The 14,513-nt window shown below is 41.0% G+C and overlaps 1 protein-coding gene across 1 annotated transcript; it reads left to right on the top strand.

Moving 5' to 3' along the window:
- Positions 1 to 5,615: 5,615 nt before the first annotated feature.
- LOC121399918 lies at positions 5,616 to 7,148 on the top strand. The gene is made up of 2 exons (XM_041581887.1): positions 5,616 to 6,875; positions 6,960 to 7,148. The coding sequence occupies exons 1-2, from the start codon at positions 5,616 to 5,618 to the stop codon at positions 7,146 to 7,148; spliced, it is 1,449 nt and encodes a 482-aa protein (XP_041437821.1).
- Positions 7,149 to 14,513: the final 7,365 nt, after the last annotated feature.

The following is a 14,513-nucleotide window of genomic DNA, read 5'->3' on the forward strand; positions in this document are numbered from 1 at the left end:
TTTGGTTGCATAAATACCAAGTGTAGTGCCAAACAGAGCCTCCTGTAGGCTACCAGTCCATATAGGGATTACCAAGCAGCCAATCACAGCCCTTATTTGACATCCCCATGAACTTTTTCATGTTTGTGTTGCTCTCCAACTCTTTTTTACATTTAAATGTGGCTCACTAATAAAAAAAGGTTGGGGACCCCTGCTCTAGACTCAAGCCTTAATTTGCTTGTCCAAGTCCAGACCTGCTTTCACTCTTGTTGTCGGATTTCTCTCATCCACATACCTCACTACCTTTCTGTAGATGCAACAAACCAATACTAACCAGCAATTAGCATTGATAAGTAAATTGCTGTCAGTGTTCCCTCTAATTTATTCATGGTTTATCCTTTGTGGCTCATTTTAACATGGTGTGCAAACATTATGGGGCAAATTCACTAAGCGCCGAAGCGCCGAACGCTAGCGTTACTTCGCTAGCGTTTGTCATTTTCGTTACTGCGCAAATTCACTAACGAACGCTGGCGTAGTTTCGCTAGTGTTACTTCGCACCCTTACGCCTGGCGAAGTTTCGCTAGCGACGTAACTACGCAAAACTTGCGCAGTGTACTGAACGCTACCTTTTACGCTAGACTTCCTTCGCCACCTCAGACCTGGCGAAGCGCAATAGAGTAGATAGGGATTGTTTCAAAAAAAGTCAAAATTTTTTCTAAGTCCCAAAAAACGCTGGCGTGTTTTCTGCATTATGGGTGATAGGCTGAAAAAGATCGAAAACATTTTTGGGGCTCCCCTTCCTCCCCCCTACATTTCCTGACTCATGGCAACTTACCTAGACAGTGGGCACATGTGTAGGGCAAAATAAAATTTTTATTTGATGATTTGAAGGTTTTCTAGCCATTTGTAGTGCTGATACGTATTCCTCCATTGAAATTTGAATTTCGCGCCGTATGCAAATTAGCCTTCGCTAGCGTAACTTCGCTTTACATAGCGAATCAACGCTAGCACAACTTTGCGACCTTACGCTACCCCTGTGCGCAACTTCGGATTTTAGTGAATTTGCGGAGCGCTGGCGAAACTACGCCTGGCGAAGTGCGGCGAAGTTGCGCCTGGCGCAACTTCGAATCTTAGTGAATTTGCCCCTAAATGTCTTTGTGCACTGGTGGATTTGTACTAAATTATGTGTTTTCACACAAAAGTCTGTATGCACACCATTATTTGTGCTGGCTTCAGAAATCACACTAACTGAAAAAAAGGCAAAAGTGTTTTTATTCTATTTCATCCTGCTGTGCTTAGTGATATTTCCTAAGTTCTGGGCTGGAATCTATACAGAACTCTGCTTACTATTATGATCTCCACCAACAGCTGCACTCCACTGGAATCACACAAGTATGCAGATCTTGTTGAAGTGTACACTACGCAAATTTTCCATACATGAATCAATCCAGTTGGTCAGAGAATATTTTCAGATCAGGGTTATATTAGCAGTTGGAACACATGTAAAATGGCTGCTAACTTTACACTCTGTAAAAGAGACAAAGGAGGGAGGGGTTATGGGTCACAATGGCTTCCTAGAGCTACAGGGAACTGTGAAGGGCAAAATACACACAACAAATTAAAGTATATAAATTGCAGTTATGTTAAACATAACATTTTTTTGCTGCTGATTCACAGCACATGCTCTCAGCTGCTGTCACTTAGCTGTTACATAGCTGCACAGAAATCAGTGCATTCATCATTCATCACCCTGTAGCATCAGCTTCTATAACAAATGTAGTGCAAATTCCTGCTAGTGCTATGGGGATTTTCAATGACCTATAAGCATAACTTTCCAACAGCATCCCAGAGCACACCCTGTGCATTGCAACGTGCCATTGTCCTTATTCTTATCTGCCCACACCCTTCTGTATTGTAAACAGGCACTACTGGTTTGCCACAAGCATAGCCGCAAAATAAGAAAATATGACATGAAAGCTAGTGACAGAACAAAAAAAAACCCAACTTTTTCTATGTTTAACATTAATGCCTAAACAAACCCAAAGGGCAAAGTAAACAAAAAATAATATTTGTGTTGCCTTGTGGTAAAATGAATAAAAGCAAAATGTATAGTGCCCAGGGGTATATAACCTAAGGTTTGTCCCAATTAGCATGCAGTTTTGTGGATACCAAGGCATTTCACTCTCAAAAACAAGAGTTACTCATTTATCTTTGTCATGTGGTGTATTGCATACAAATGTTCTATATGGCAAAGCATGATACTATACCAACAAAGGACCATTCTACTGGTTTAAGTACAATTCAGCAGGAAAATATATACAGTAAGTATAGGTACCTTCTAAATCTTTTCTAATACCACATGGTCCTAGCAGGTAATATTATTAGCTTGGATGATATTCCTAAAGTTTATTTGAAGTAAATACTCTGAATATAATTGTGCTTACAGAATGCCTGTGCTCATACTCGCTATGTTTACAGGTTAGACATGACACTTCCCATATTTAAACATATTACTTGGTGTGATTAGGCATAACATGCAATATTTTGGCATCACAACAGAGACCTGTTTCATAGCAGTGTGTGAAATAACAGCTTTCTGTTATACATTGTAGACTATTCGCTTCTCACTGGCATGTCAAACTCAAAAAAACCAAAGGGACAACTTGCGTGGAGAAACTTAGTGAGGGAAGAGGGGGGCTACACATTTCTTGACTAAGGTTATTATAGACTAAACAGAATTTAAATCTTTCCATGCTTGCATGTAATCATTTGAATGGCATTGTTAAAAAAACTGGAAACTTCAATGCTAGTACTATGGTCCTTATATACAACATACATTACATCTAATAAAAAATGTAAACATTAAATAACCCAATGGGATTGTTTTGACAACAATATGGATTCATGCAGCTTAGGTACGAAGGTGCTGTTTTATTATTACAAAAATGAATAATTACAAAAAATTATTTTGTTCAGCATGGACTCTGAGAGATGGTCTTCCCATATTGCTGCGATATATGAATAAAAGGTAACGCCAGCACCCTATATTCTACATTCAATGGGATACACAGCATTTAGCCCAAAAAACAGCATCAGAACTGATTACTTAATTGTCATGATACAGGCCTGTAATAGTTAATAAAACAGGCCAAGGTATCATGAGAAATATTTCTACCAGCATCTAAATCAGACACATAACAGGCCTCTTTTCACTATGGTCAGAGGGGTCAGAGCTGTAATTCCCTCCTCCATGCCCTGGCTGATAAGAGCCATTCCATGGGGAGGGGGAAGCCCAAGGAGTGAGAACTTAAAGTTCCCAGCAAGACCCTCAAAGGTGAAGTAAAGGTTACATATAATGTATACTCCAATATATTTATCCTTACAGAACCCAGACCTGTTGTACCAACAGTATAAAAAACTGATGATGGGTTCAAGGCAATTTCATCTTTCCAACGAGTCCAAACATGACTAGGTTTGGTACTCTGTATATTAGATGTGAATATCTGGGCAGGGGCAGGTCACAAAGTATTGATGTTTAGTATCTATGGAATCCCTGAGAGAATTAATAACCAATGAATATAATATCATCTCTCTCCTATGTTCCAATAAGGAGTTATGGTCATTATATTCTTGGTCCAGTTCCTACTCACAGGAGGTCATAAAAACTCAATCTGTGTCCTGCTAGGCCACACCCCCTTACATTCCTGAGGGAGGGGGGAGTGTGCAGTTACCTGATGCCCTGAAATCACTAATAAATAGTCAGCTCTTCTGACTAAACTTTGGATTTACTTTGGAGGACCAATTGCGATTGGAAGTTATCCCGTTTGTTTCCCCTTGCCTCCAGGACCAGGAATTCTATATCTTTGGAGTTAAGTATAGGTTTTCCATGTTTTCCCTTTTATTTTACAACTGTTTGGAATCGTATTATTGAATGTATGTCTCTTTTTGTAACATCTTTTTGTATATTGCACTGTTATACCTTTTATAATATTAAAGAGAATTTAATAAGATTGTCTTTGATGCTCTAAACGAACCTAGCCTGAAAGAGTTGAGCCTTAACCCTCTGCATACTGAAGTACTTGTTGAGTCAGTAGGAACTAACTGACTATAGTGAGAGAGTGTGTATTGCATTGGTGTATTGTGAGTTATTACCTGTTAGAGAGAACAGGGGAATAGTCACATTAGGTTTCTATCGCCTGTGAATGATAGATGGTGGCAGCGAATGAGTTTTGTGGGTGTTGGTTGGTGTTTGGGGTGCTTTTGTGTTAGTCTAACCTGTGTGCAAGGTGGGTGAGAGACTGAGTGAGTGACCCCTGATAGCCACACCTAAAGTCACGTGCGGTTGGAAGTACCGTGTCCGTGACAGATTGGTAGGCAGCGGTGGCATATTTTTTATTTAGAGCATTAGTGCTTGGGTTAAGTCATTAAACCTTGCACTAAAGAACTGTAAATCCTTGCGAGGAGTATACAGTCTTCAAAGACAAACTCAGTGCATACTATTTTTATTAAGACATACTTGCAAACAGTTTCCCTTCCCTTCTTGTTTTTCTTTTCTATCTTTTATTTTGGCAAAGTGTTGCAAGATGGCAGCATTTTACAAGAGGCAGACCAAGGAGACCCTCATCAATCTCTGTGAGCAAAGAGGAATTGATGTAGTGGACAAATCGAAGGAAATGTTGATTTGTGCCTTGGTGGAAAAGGAGCAGCAGAACTACACACCTGAGTCAGGAGACTATGCAACTCAGGATGTCCCAGTGATGAACTCTGTTCCTGGATCCTCTCAGCGAGAGGACAGTTCTAGCTGCAGTGGGCAGGATGACAGGAATTCATCCCTGCAAGCAGCTTTGCAATTGTTGGGTTCAGATGACCCCCAGCTGCGTCTTCAACTTATCCTGCAATATCAACAGGCAGAAAGAGATGCAGCAGCAGCAGCAGCAGAAAGAGATGCAGCAGCAGCAGCAGCAGAAAGAGATGCAGCAGCAGCAGCAGCAGCAGCAGAAAGAGATGCAGCAGCAGCTGAAAGAGATGCAGCAGCAGCTGAAAGGCAGGCAGAACGACAGCATCAACTGGAGTTAGCAAAGCTCCAGCAACAAAACTCACACCTACCGTCCATGGAACCCAGGGTGGCCCATCCTTTCCATATTTCCCATGACAAATTCCCGACCATGGAGAAGGATGGAGATATGGACACCTTCCTGCGTGGGTTTGAGAGGACTTGTAGACAGTACCAACTGCCCCGGGAACAATGGGCAAAGTACCTTACCCCAGGGTTAAAAGGCAAAGCCCTGGAAGCCTTTGTGGATTTACCACCAGAGCTCGATGGGGATTATGATGCTATCAAACAAGCCTTAATTGACCGGTATAATCTTACTCCAGAAAGATATAGGAAACGGTTTCGTTCCCTACAAAAAGGCCCTGCTGACAGCTATGCAGATATCCTAAGTAGTTTGAAAACTACCTTTAAGCAATGGGTCTCTGGACTGGATGTTACCACAATTGAGGATTTAACTGATTTGATGGTCAAAGATCAGTTTCTACACATATGTCCATTGGAAGTACGGCAGTTTGTTATGGACCAGGAGCCTAAAACAGCAGACCAGGCTGCTAAGCTTGCTGATACTTAAGCAGCTAGTCGGATGCCAGAGCACCGCAGAGCATCTGTACCAAGCTACAAGGAGCGATCAACAGGAGGAATCGCACAAAGCAGTCCACAGTCTGGTGAGAATTCATATTTTGGGGGGTCTGTTGCAGCTGTGGGGCAAAAGGATACCCGCCGATGTTTTTCCTGCAACCAGATGGGCCATGTGAGGACTGGCTGTCCACATAAGAAGGAACCAACTTCACCTGGACAGCCTGTTGTGATGCTTGTGTCTGGTAAGCCTGAGAATCTACATCATCATATGCAGTCTGTGATTGTGGGGGACAAAGTGACTCAGGGACTAAGAGACTCAGGTTCTAATTTGTCTCTGGTGCGTCCAGAGATGATAAACACTGGGGACATTATACCTGGAAAGACTTTGTCCATAAAGGGAGTGGGTGGGAGCCACCCAAAGGTGCCTGTGGCAAAAGTTTTCTTGGATTGGGGTGCGGGGAGAGGTCTAAGGGAAGTGGGTGTAACTAATGAAATTCCTGTAAATGTCTTGTTGGGGAATGATTTGGGTTACATGATAACTGCTTTTGTGCCCTATGACCAGGTCTCACTAGGTCCAGCCGCGCTGGAGTGTGGCCACCCACCTCAACAGGTAATTGTAAAAAGTACAATGCAGCAAAGTAACTGGGAGGGAGGACTGGGAGGCAGGAGCCAGAGTCAACCAGTGCCTGAACCAGTGTTGTCCCAAAGTAGGGATAAGAAGGGAGAGGGGGAGGAGAGGTTTCCTCTAGGAGTCTCCCTGGTGCAGCCCGGTAGTATACCGGCAGTGAGGGATTTCCAGCGTGTAATCCCTGATCCTGTACCCAAAATGCCTGAAGTCTTGAGTGGGGGTCAGCAGCTACGCCAAGCTCAGGAGTCAGTGCAGAAGCATGAGGGACAGGTGGTTAGGACTCAGAGTAGGGTCCTAGTGGATAATGCCACTCAGACTGGGGAGAGTGATGGTAGTAGTGGGCCAGGAATAGCCCTCATGCCAGAACCAGTACTGAGGGGCGGTCAGGTGGTCAGTACTAAGGAGGAAAGGCTGACAGTACCAGGAGTTGCTCCCAAGTCAGATAGCAACAAAGTAGTTTTTCCAGAAGTCCAGAGTATTAAGGACAAGCCCAGTGGTTTATGCCAACCCAAGACTAAGCAGGTCAGTGGAGACCAGGGTGGCATCAAGGGGGTGGGAGGCCTCCAACTACTTTCTATGTCTAGGCCCAGGGAATGGGAGATTAGAGATAGGCTGGAGGGCCCCTCAGTGAACAAGGTGGGAGGCCGCCAGCTAGTTTCTATGTCTAGGCCCAGGGAATGGGAGATTAGAGATAGGCTGGAGGGCCCCTCAGTGAACAAGGTGGGAGGAATAGGTCAGATGCCTGAGGAGAGCAGTGATAGACCATTGCCTACTATGCAAACCTGCACTCTGTCCAGAGACAGTGCAGATAGAGGCAAAATGGGAAGTATACCTACATCAAACCAGTCCAGTACCTGGGATTATACTGATACAGCCCTCAAGGAACAAGACTTTAGGCCGGGGAGGTAGCCTGATCCCTCATACTGTATAACATGAATGGATATTTCAATAATGACCTGGCTATGGTTATGGATTTATGTTTTATTGTGGCAAGGTTAAGAGTGACCTGTAAGTCAATCTCCCCTTGCTCACTCTAAAAAGGGGAGGTGTCATGATACAGGCCTGTAATAGTTAATAAAACAGGCCAAGGTATCATGAGAAATATTTCTACCAGCATCTAAATCAGACACATAACAGGCCTCTTTTCACTATGGTCAGAGGGGTCAGAGCTGTAATTCCCTCCTCCATGCCCTGGCTGATAAGAGCCATTCCATGGGGAGGGGGAAGCCCAAGGAGTGAGAACTTAAAGTTCCCAGCAAGACCCTCAAAGGTGAAGTAAAGGTTACATATAATGTATACTCCAATATATTTATCCTTACAGAACCCAGACCTGTTGTACCAACAGTATAAAAAACTGATGATGGGTTCAAGGCAATTTCATCTTTCCAACGAGTCCAAACATGACTAGGTTTGGTACTCTGTATATTAGATGTGAATATCTGGGCAGGGGCAGGTCACAAAGTATTGATGTTTAGTATCTATGGAATCCCTGAGAGAATTAATAACCAATGAATATAATATCATCTCTCTCCTATGTTCCAATAAGGAGTTATGGTCATTATATTCTTGGTCCAGTTCCTACTCACAGGAGGTCATAAAAACTCAATCTGTGTCCTGCTAGGCCACACCCCCTTACATTCCTGAGGGAGGGGGGAGTGTGCAGTTACCTGATGCCCTGAAATCACTAATAAATAGTCAGCTCTTCTGACTAAACTTTGGATTTACTTTGGAGGACCAATTGCGATTGGAAGTTATCCCGTTTGTTTCCCCTTGCCTCCAGGACCAGGAATTCTATATCTTTGGAGTTAAGTATAGGTTTTCCATGTTTTCCCTTTTATTTTACAACTGTTTGGAATCGTATTATTGAATGTATGTCTCTTTTTGTAACATCTTTTTGTATATTGCACTGTTATACCTTTTATAATATTAAAGAGAATTTAATAAGATTGTCTTTGATGCTCTAAACGAACCTAGCCTGAAAGAGTTGAGCCTTAACCCTCTGCATACTGAAGTACTTGTTGAGTCAGTAGGAACTAACTGACTATAGTGAGAGAGTGTGTATTGCATTGGTGTATTGTGAGTTATTACCTGTTAGAGAGAACAGGGGAATAGTCACATTAGGTTTCTATCGCCTGTGAATGATAGATGGTGGCAGCGAATGAGTTTTGTGGGTGTTGGTTGGTGTTTGGGGTGCTTTTGTGTTAGTCTAACCTGTGTGCAAGGTGGGTGAGAGACTGAGTGAGTGACCCCTGATAGCCACACCTAAAGTCACGTGCGGTTGGAAGTACCGTGTTCGTGACATTAATATTATATAATTTTTCTAAAACAGCATCACGCACTATAGTTTAACAGGTTGGGTGTGTGATTGTAATTTTGCTACTTGTTTTGTAACTCACAGCAACCAATCTGCTGACATTTGAGGCCCCAACAACACTATAGACAGACCTGCACTTAAATGAAGTCTCCCAAATGTTTATGATAACCCGGTACATAGTATGTACGATGTTGGAAGGATAGTATAACTCCAAAATGAAGAGATGTTACAAAGATAAGTTTAAGAGGGCGTCTTTAACTGTAAAAATTAATTAAAAATTAAAAATCCTCTGACCCAAACTTTAGCCAAGCAATCACTCTGGGCTGGTGCTCCTTTTTGGGGGAAAAAAGTGAGCACTGGCTTTCTGAATATACAGTATTTTACTGCACATGCATGAGTGCCAGTGAACACTAAAAACACATGGAAAAGTAAAATGGCAAAGAAGAAGCACCCCTCAATGAAATAAACTTCCTACCTTATCTCATTATGTTCATGCCCACTATACAATATGGCCGCCCACACTGGGAGCTCCCTCCCAGTGCGGGCAGTCTGGCACTGATGGGCTATTTTTGTTTTTTTAAATGATTGTTTCCCCCAACCAGAGTTATCCTGCACCTCTAGTGGGGGAAATAATCAGGTGACAGTTGCCCTTTAACATATGTGTAAAAGTTAAGGGTATGTGGAACTGTCCACGGGCATAGAGGCGGGGCAGACAATATTTGATTGACAACTGAGATGTTTAAATGAGCTTACAACAGCTATAAATGCTTTAATAAAAAATAGAAATTGGATTTCAAGTTTAATTTGAAAAGGACTTTTATTATACAGCTTTTTGTGTCTGGTTGACAGGTCCACTTTAATAACCCATATGTTTACAGCAGCAAAATAGGTCATTGCAAAATCATGGTTATCCTCAATTCTATCCATTGCTGAGCTAAAAACTAGAATAAACTAAGTCTTTATAATGGAAAAATGGACCAGTGTACTACGAAATAAGCAAAAAATATTCTACAAAGTGTGGGACCCATGGATTAGATATAGGTTCCACAAGGATTTTATTATGCTACTCTGTCACTAAGGAAATATTAGCCTAACCTTAACCTTATACATTGTAAATTGCACATATCTACTAAAAGTAGACGTTTAAATCAATATACCATGTTTGAGATCATGCACAGCCTACAATGTTGTTGTTATAATTTCTAATTTTACTAACAATATTTATTTTTCTGAAAGTCAGATGCAACTTTGTTATATTTAAAAATAACAGGCAACCAGGTGAGGTGGGGTACCCAGCTGGATGTGCTCATGACTTTATGTGAAACACAGTCTGAAACCTGGAATATTGTATGTTCTTTTACCTAATATGTGAACATATGGATGTATATCTACAGTAATTCATATCTTTTGTTATCTTTATGTGTTACATTTCTGTTGTATTTTGACTTTATGTACACAAAATCTATTCAATAAAAAACAAATGTTGTAAAAAAAAAAAAATAATGCAGCAGTGCACATTTGCAATTGCCATTCAGTTAATAATTGTTAAAAGCTCCAGGGTCAGCTAATCCTAGGCACATACACTAGATTTAAACTCATGCTTTAACTCAGCATGTGATGGTCAATAACCCCATTAGCAACAGCAAACAAGAAACGGATCCGCACACACGCTATGATCAGCAGTTGGGGGGACACCCCTCTTTATTATATCACCTCGTGATCAACGTTTCGGGGGATAAACCTGATGAAGGGAGGTTTATCCCCCCGAAACGTTGATCACGAGGTGATATAATAAAGAGGGGTGTCCCCCCAACTGCTGATCATAGCGTGTGTGCGGATCCGTTTCTTGTTTGCTGTTGCTAAGGGACCTGGCCGGGGTCAACGGAGAAACCAGCACCACCAACGCAGTGAGAGGAAAGGCGAGTGTGCGGTAGGAACATATATTACAATAACCCCATTAGCCTTGGTTAATAAGCTCAGGTAACAAACAACCAAAGAAAGTACAATACTGATTCTGCTGATCTGCAATAAAGATACAACTATCAAACACGGATAAAGGGGGCAATAACCCTGAGAACAAAGAAACACATATTTGCAATGAAAACAGGACGATGTTTGTATTCTGTCAATATAAGTTTACAGCTTTACAAAGACCAGTGATGCAAAATAGAAGTAAAATGAAAGTCCGCTTTGCTTTTAAGATATGCGCCTCTGAAGATTCACCAGTAGCTCCCCATCTTATTTTCTGCTGATTCACTTCACATGCCCTGAGCTTCTTGTGCTTAGTGACCTACTCACAATATACACTGAATATATATAATATAAACATTTTTATTAAAAGGCAGCATCAGAATGTACTAATTGGCACTGTAACATCAGCACTATGCCTTATGATAAACCTAATTTTTGGCAGATGATATACAATGACCCCTAAGCTTATTGGTTGCCAGATCTGAAAAGTATATATACAGAGAAATTCCCTGACCATATATGTCTGAGGGATGTTTTTTTAAGTAAGGAAACGTCTGAACGCGGTGCTTACATTTTTTAGTTCAGAGATTTTTTTTCACACTTACTGTTCATCTGTAATACAATCTTTAGCCATAGTGTTTGGACTAACAACTATTTTGTGATTTAGCACAAAAGTTAATAAAGTTAAACCAAAAAAACGGATTTATTAAGTGCAAAACTGAAATACTTGGAGCTAGGGGTCATGGCACAAAAACAAGCATTTTGCTGTCCATGTGTTTGCGAGACCCAACAAGTAGGCAGCAAAAAGTTGTAGACTTGCATGGTATGCACTATATCATAGGCCGGGCAATACAGCAGTGAGCATTTCTGAGCAATAATCAACTGAACCACAGGTTATTGATAAGGGCCTAGGCAATTACAATGTAGGTCTATAAAGCTGCAATTGCAAGCTTTTTGCTGCCCACCTGGTGAGCTGGAAAAATGTATAGGCACCACAATGCTCTTTTTTGGAGAGTTGCCTTAGCCCTATGGAGGCATTTTTTATAGATGTGTAAAATGTTCTGCACCAGAAAAAGGTGAAAAGAATGGTGTAAAATAAACGTGATATATGAAGCCATGTTGTTCTAATTTTACACTGTCTGTAACTGCTGGTGAAATTCATTACAAAGTTAAAAGTAGTATATCCATTTATATTTATTAAAAAAAAAACGTGTATTTTAAGTTATTCCAGTAATATACAGCATTTACACCACCATCACCTAGTTGATGTAACCAATTAAAATCAATAGTGCTGTAGCTACTGTAAAAAGTAAGAAAAGCTGTGTTGTTTATAAAAGTGTTTATTGTGATTTGTACACCAACCAGATATGTACACCAACATTTTGCTCCACCTCCAGATTAAAGTCAATAAAACAAGTTAAGACAGAGACGAGATTGAGTAAAATGCAGAACAACTTTACTGGGTTTTTTTTATCGTCCTTTTACACCAGAATTTTACACTTTTAGAGATGTGAATGCGCATTGTGAGGCTGGTCATACATTGGTTGATAAAAGCTGCCAGAGACTTTGTCCCTCCAGACTGTGTTGGGAACATATTGGCTATGTAAGGGCCTACTTTCTGCAATGCATTGGTGCATTGATGTATTCCTTGTCTGACAGGTCTCCATAAGCTCTGTGTATGATCAGCCTGGTGCGGTCCTTTGTGTGGGCTAGGTGGTGATTGTAATATTCTAATTCCAGGTTTTTCTTATGTGCCTTTATAATTATGCCCCTAAGGGTTTCTAGGTAAAAAGAGACTGCACTGAAGCAAATATTTCCCTTAGGCTTACTGCACAGTCAGAAACAGGATCTTGATTATGTCAACAAGGATAACGTGACTTGAAATCTCTTCTGTGTAACTATGAGAATGTGACCCTTAACTTGGGTTTAAAGGGAACAGTAACCAATCATAGCAATTTTATTATTGTACTGTTTTAATCAATTATGTACAGACTTTATTATAACATTACATTGCTATATATTTGTTCTCAGATCTTTTGGTTTCCCACACTCACTTTTACGCTGGAATGCATACAGATTAAGTGATGACCAAGGACCTACTTTTGCATTATTAGAGGTTGTTTTTACACAGAATCATTCTTACAAAAAGTACATTTGGTTGTGTTTAACTGTATTTCATATAAATTTTCCAAAATGTTAACCTGTCCATATTTCCTAATAAAAATAATGATTACACAAAAGTTCACTGTTGCCTTCTGTGTTTGTTAGTGTGTGGGCAGAGGAAAAAACACTCCAAATTTGGCCCCCCTTTACTTCAAATGGGCAAGTCAAGTGACAAACAAGTCTCAATAGGAAATGTTCTGTAATGCATTGTCAAGTTCCTATCACAGGACTTGCACTAGGCAATTAGCCCCTACTGGGAGCATTTAGCCCCTAACCATGGAGTTACCAACTCATAAAAAAGGGTCACAAAAAGTTGGGGTTAGGAATATACATTTTTCCTATATGACCTTGGTTCATTCCATTATGTAGGTATTTCCCTGATAATTCAAGCATTTCTTTGGTGCGGGTTTGTGCTTGTGTTTGCGCATGGCTGCGCAGAGGGGGCGGGGTGTGACGTGGCCGGCCAGGTTGCCAGCTGGGGCTTCCATCCGGCATTGCACTAGGGTTCCCACCTGTTCGGTTTTTGTAAGGCCCTCAACTTTCTGTTCAGTTTTCAGCCTTATGAAACCCGAACAATAATCTGGCCAATACAAGAAAAACATTTAAATACTAAGATACTCACATCAACATGGCTTTTCAAAATCCAGCCCTGGTCTGCTCTTATTGGTTATCTGTCTGTCCTGCTACAGGGGATAGTTGCTCTCAGAGTAAGTGTTGAAGGCAGCATCTCTTTGTATGGGAGGAAGTGACTATCCACAATAGTTACTATCAAGTGCAGTTAGTTTCTTATTATTACAGATATAAAAAAAAAGCAAATCAATCAAAAATAAGATTTTTTTTCTAAATTAGCATTGCTGTATTTCAGAGTTTTCTTGATAACTGATTTCTGTATAATAGATCTGATACGTGTAATTAAAGGATTGGGTTTACTCATCAAGAAGAATATAGCTTGAGATAGGTTTGCCACCTGCATGGTTTTAAACTGGGTGTCGACACTTTAAAACATTGTGAAAACTGGATAGAAATCCAGCCAGTTGCATCTAAAGCTGGCCATAGACTCAAAGATCTGATTTTCGGGACGTGTGTGGAGACTCTCGACATTTTTCGTCCCACAGAGATCGGTCGTTTGGTTGATCATACAGGTTAAAATATTTCTGTCGGCTGCCGATAATTTCTCTGCGTGTATTGCCGATCATACGATTTTAAGTGGGAGATTGTCACCATCTATGTCAGACATAACTTTCATATTATTGCTGTCAGGGGCAGAACATCGGCTGATCTGTTCTTTTCTACTTTATTTGATCTGAATGGTTAGGTTGGGAGAAGGGGAAGTCCGATCGTTGGAGGATTCGAACGATCGGATCTTTGCATTAAGTGATGCAATAGCCTCGCCTAGGTGTCATAACTCCACTGACATTGTGCCCACCTCTGATGTCATCATAATTGTTCCTACTGCCCCACCCCATTGCTATATACCCCGCCCCCGTGTTCAGGTTCAGCCATCAGCAAAGGTGGCAACCCTACCAGGCACTGCTTCTGATATAACTTTGAAACCTCTCATAACTCCAGCCTAATAGTACGAAATGTAACAAAACCCAAAGTCCATCCCATCTAATGTAGTGACGGACACGTCTCATTTACATCAATTTTATTTTGCAAGTCATTAAAAAGGCGCGCTACTGGTAACGTCTTACTAAAAGGATAAAATCTCCATTCACTCCCCCATACCGTACCGTCCTATGAAAAACTCTCCTGTCTGCATATCACAGGAAAACCCCACCCCTATGAATGTTTCATACACTGGTACAGTGGTATACATTGGTACA

The sequence above is a fragment of the Xenopus laevis genome, chromosome 2L (genome assembly GCF_017654675.1).
Source record: "Xenopus laevis strain J_2021 chromosome 2L, Xenopus_laevis_v10.1, whole genome shotgun sequence".
NCBI lineage: Eukaryota > Metazoa > Chordata > Amphibia > Anura > Pipidae > Xenopus > Xenopus laevis.

Bases quoted from the DNA above. Each gene is read 5' to 3' on its own strand.
- LOC121399918 (XM_041581887.1), top strand. From the start codon at position 5,616: ATGCCAGAGCACCGCAGAGCATCTGTACCAAGCTACAAGGAGCGATCA. The intron at 6,876-6,959 runs GTGGGAGGCCGC...TCAGTGAACAAG, and splicing joins AGGGCCCCTCAGTGAACAAG to GTGGGAGGAATAGGTCAGAT.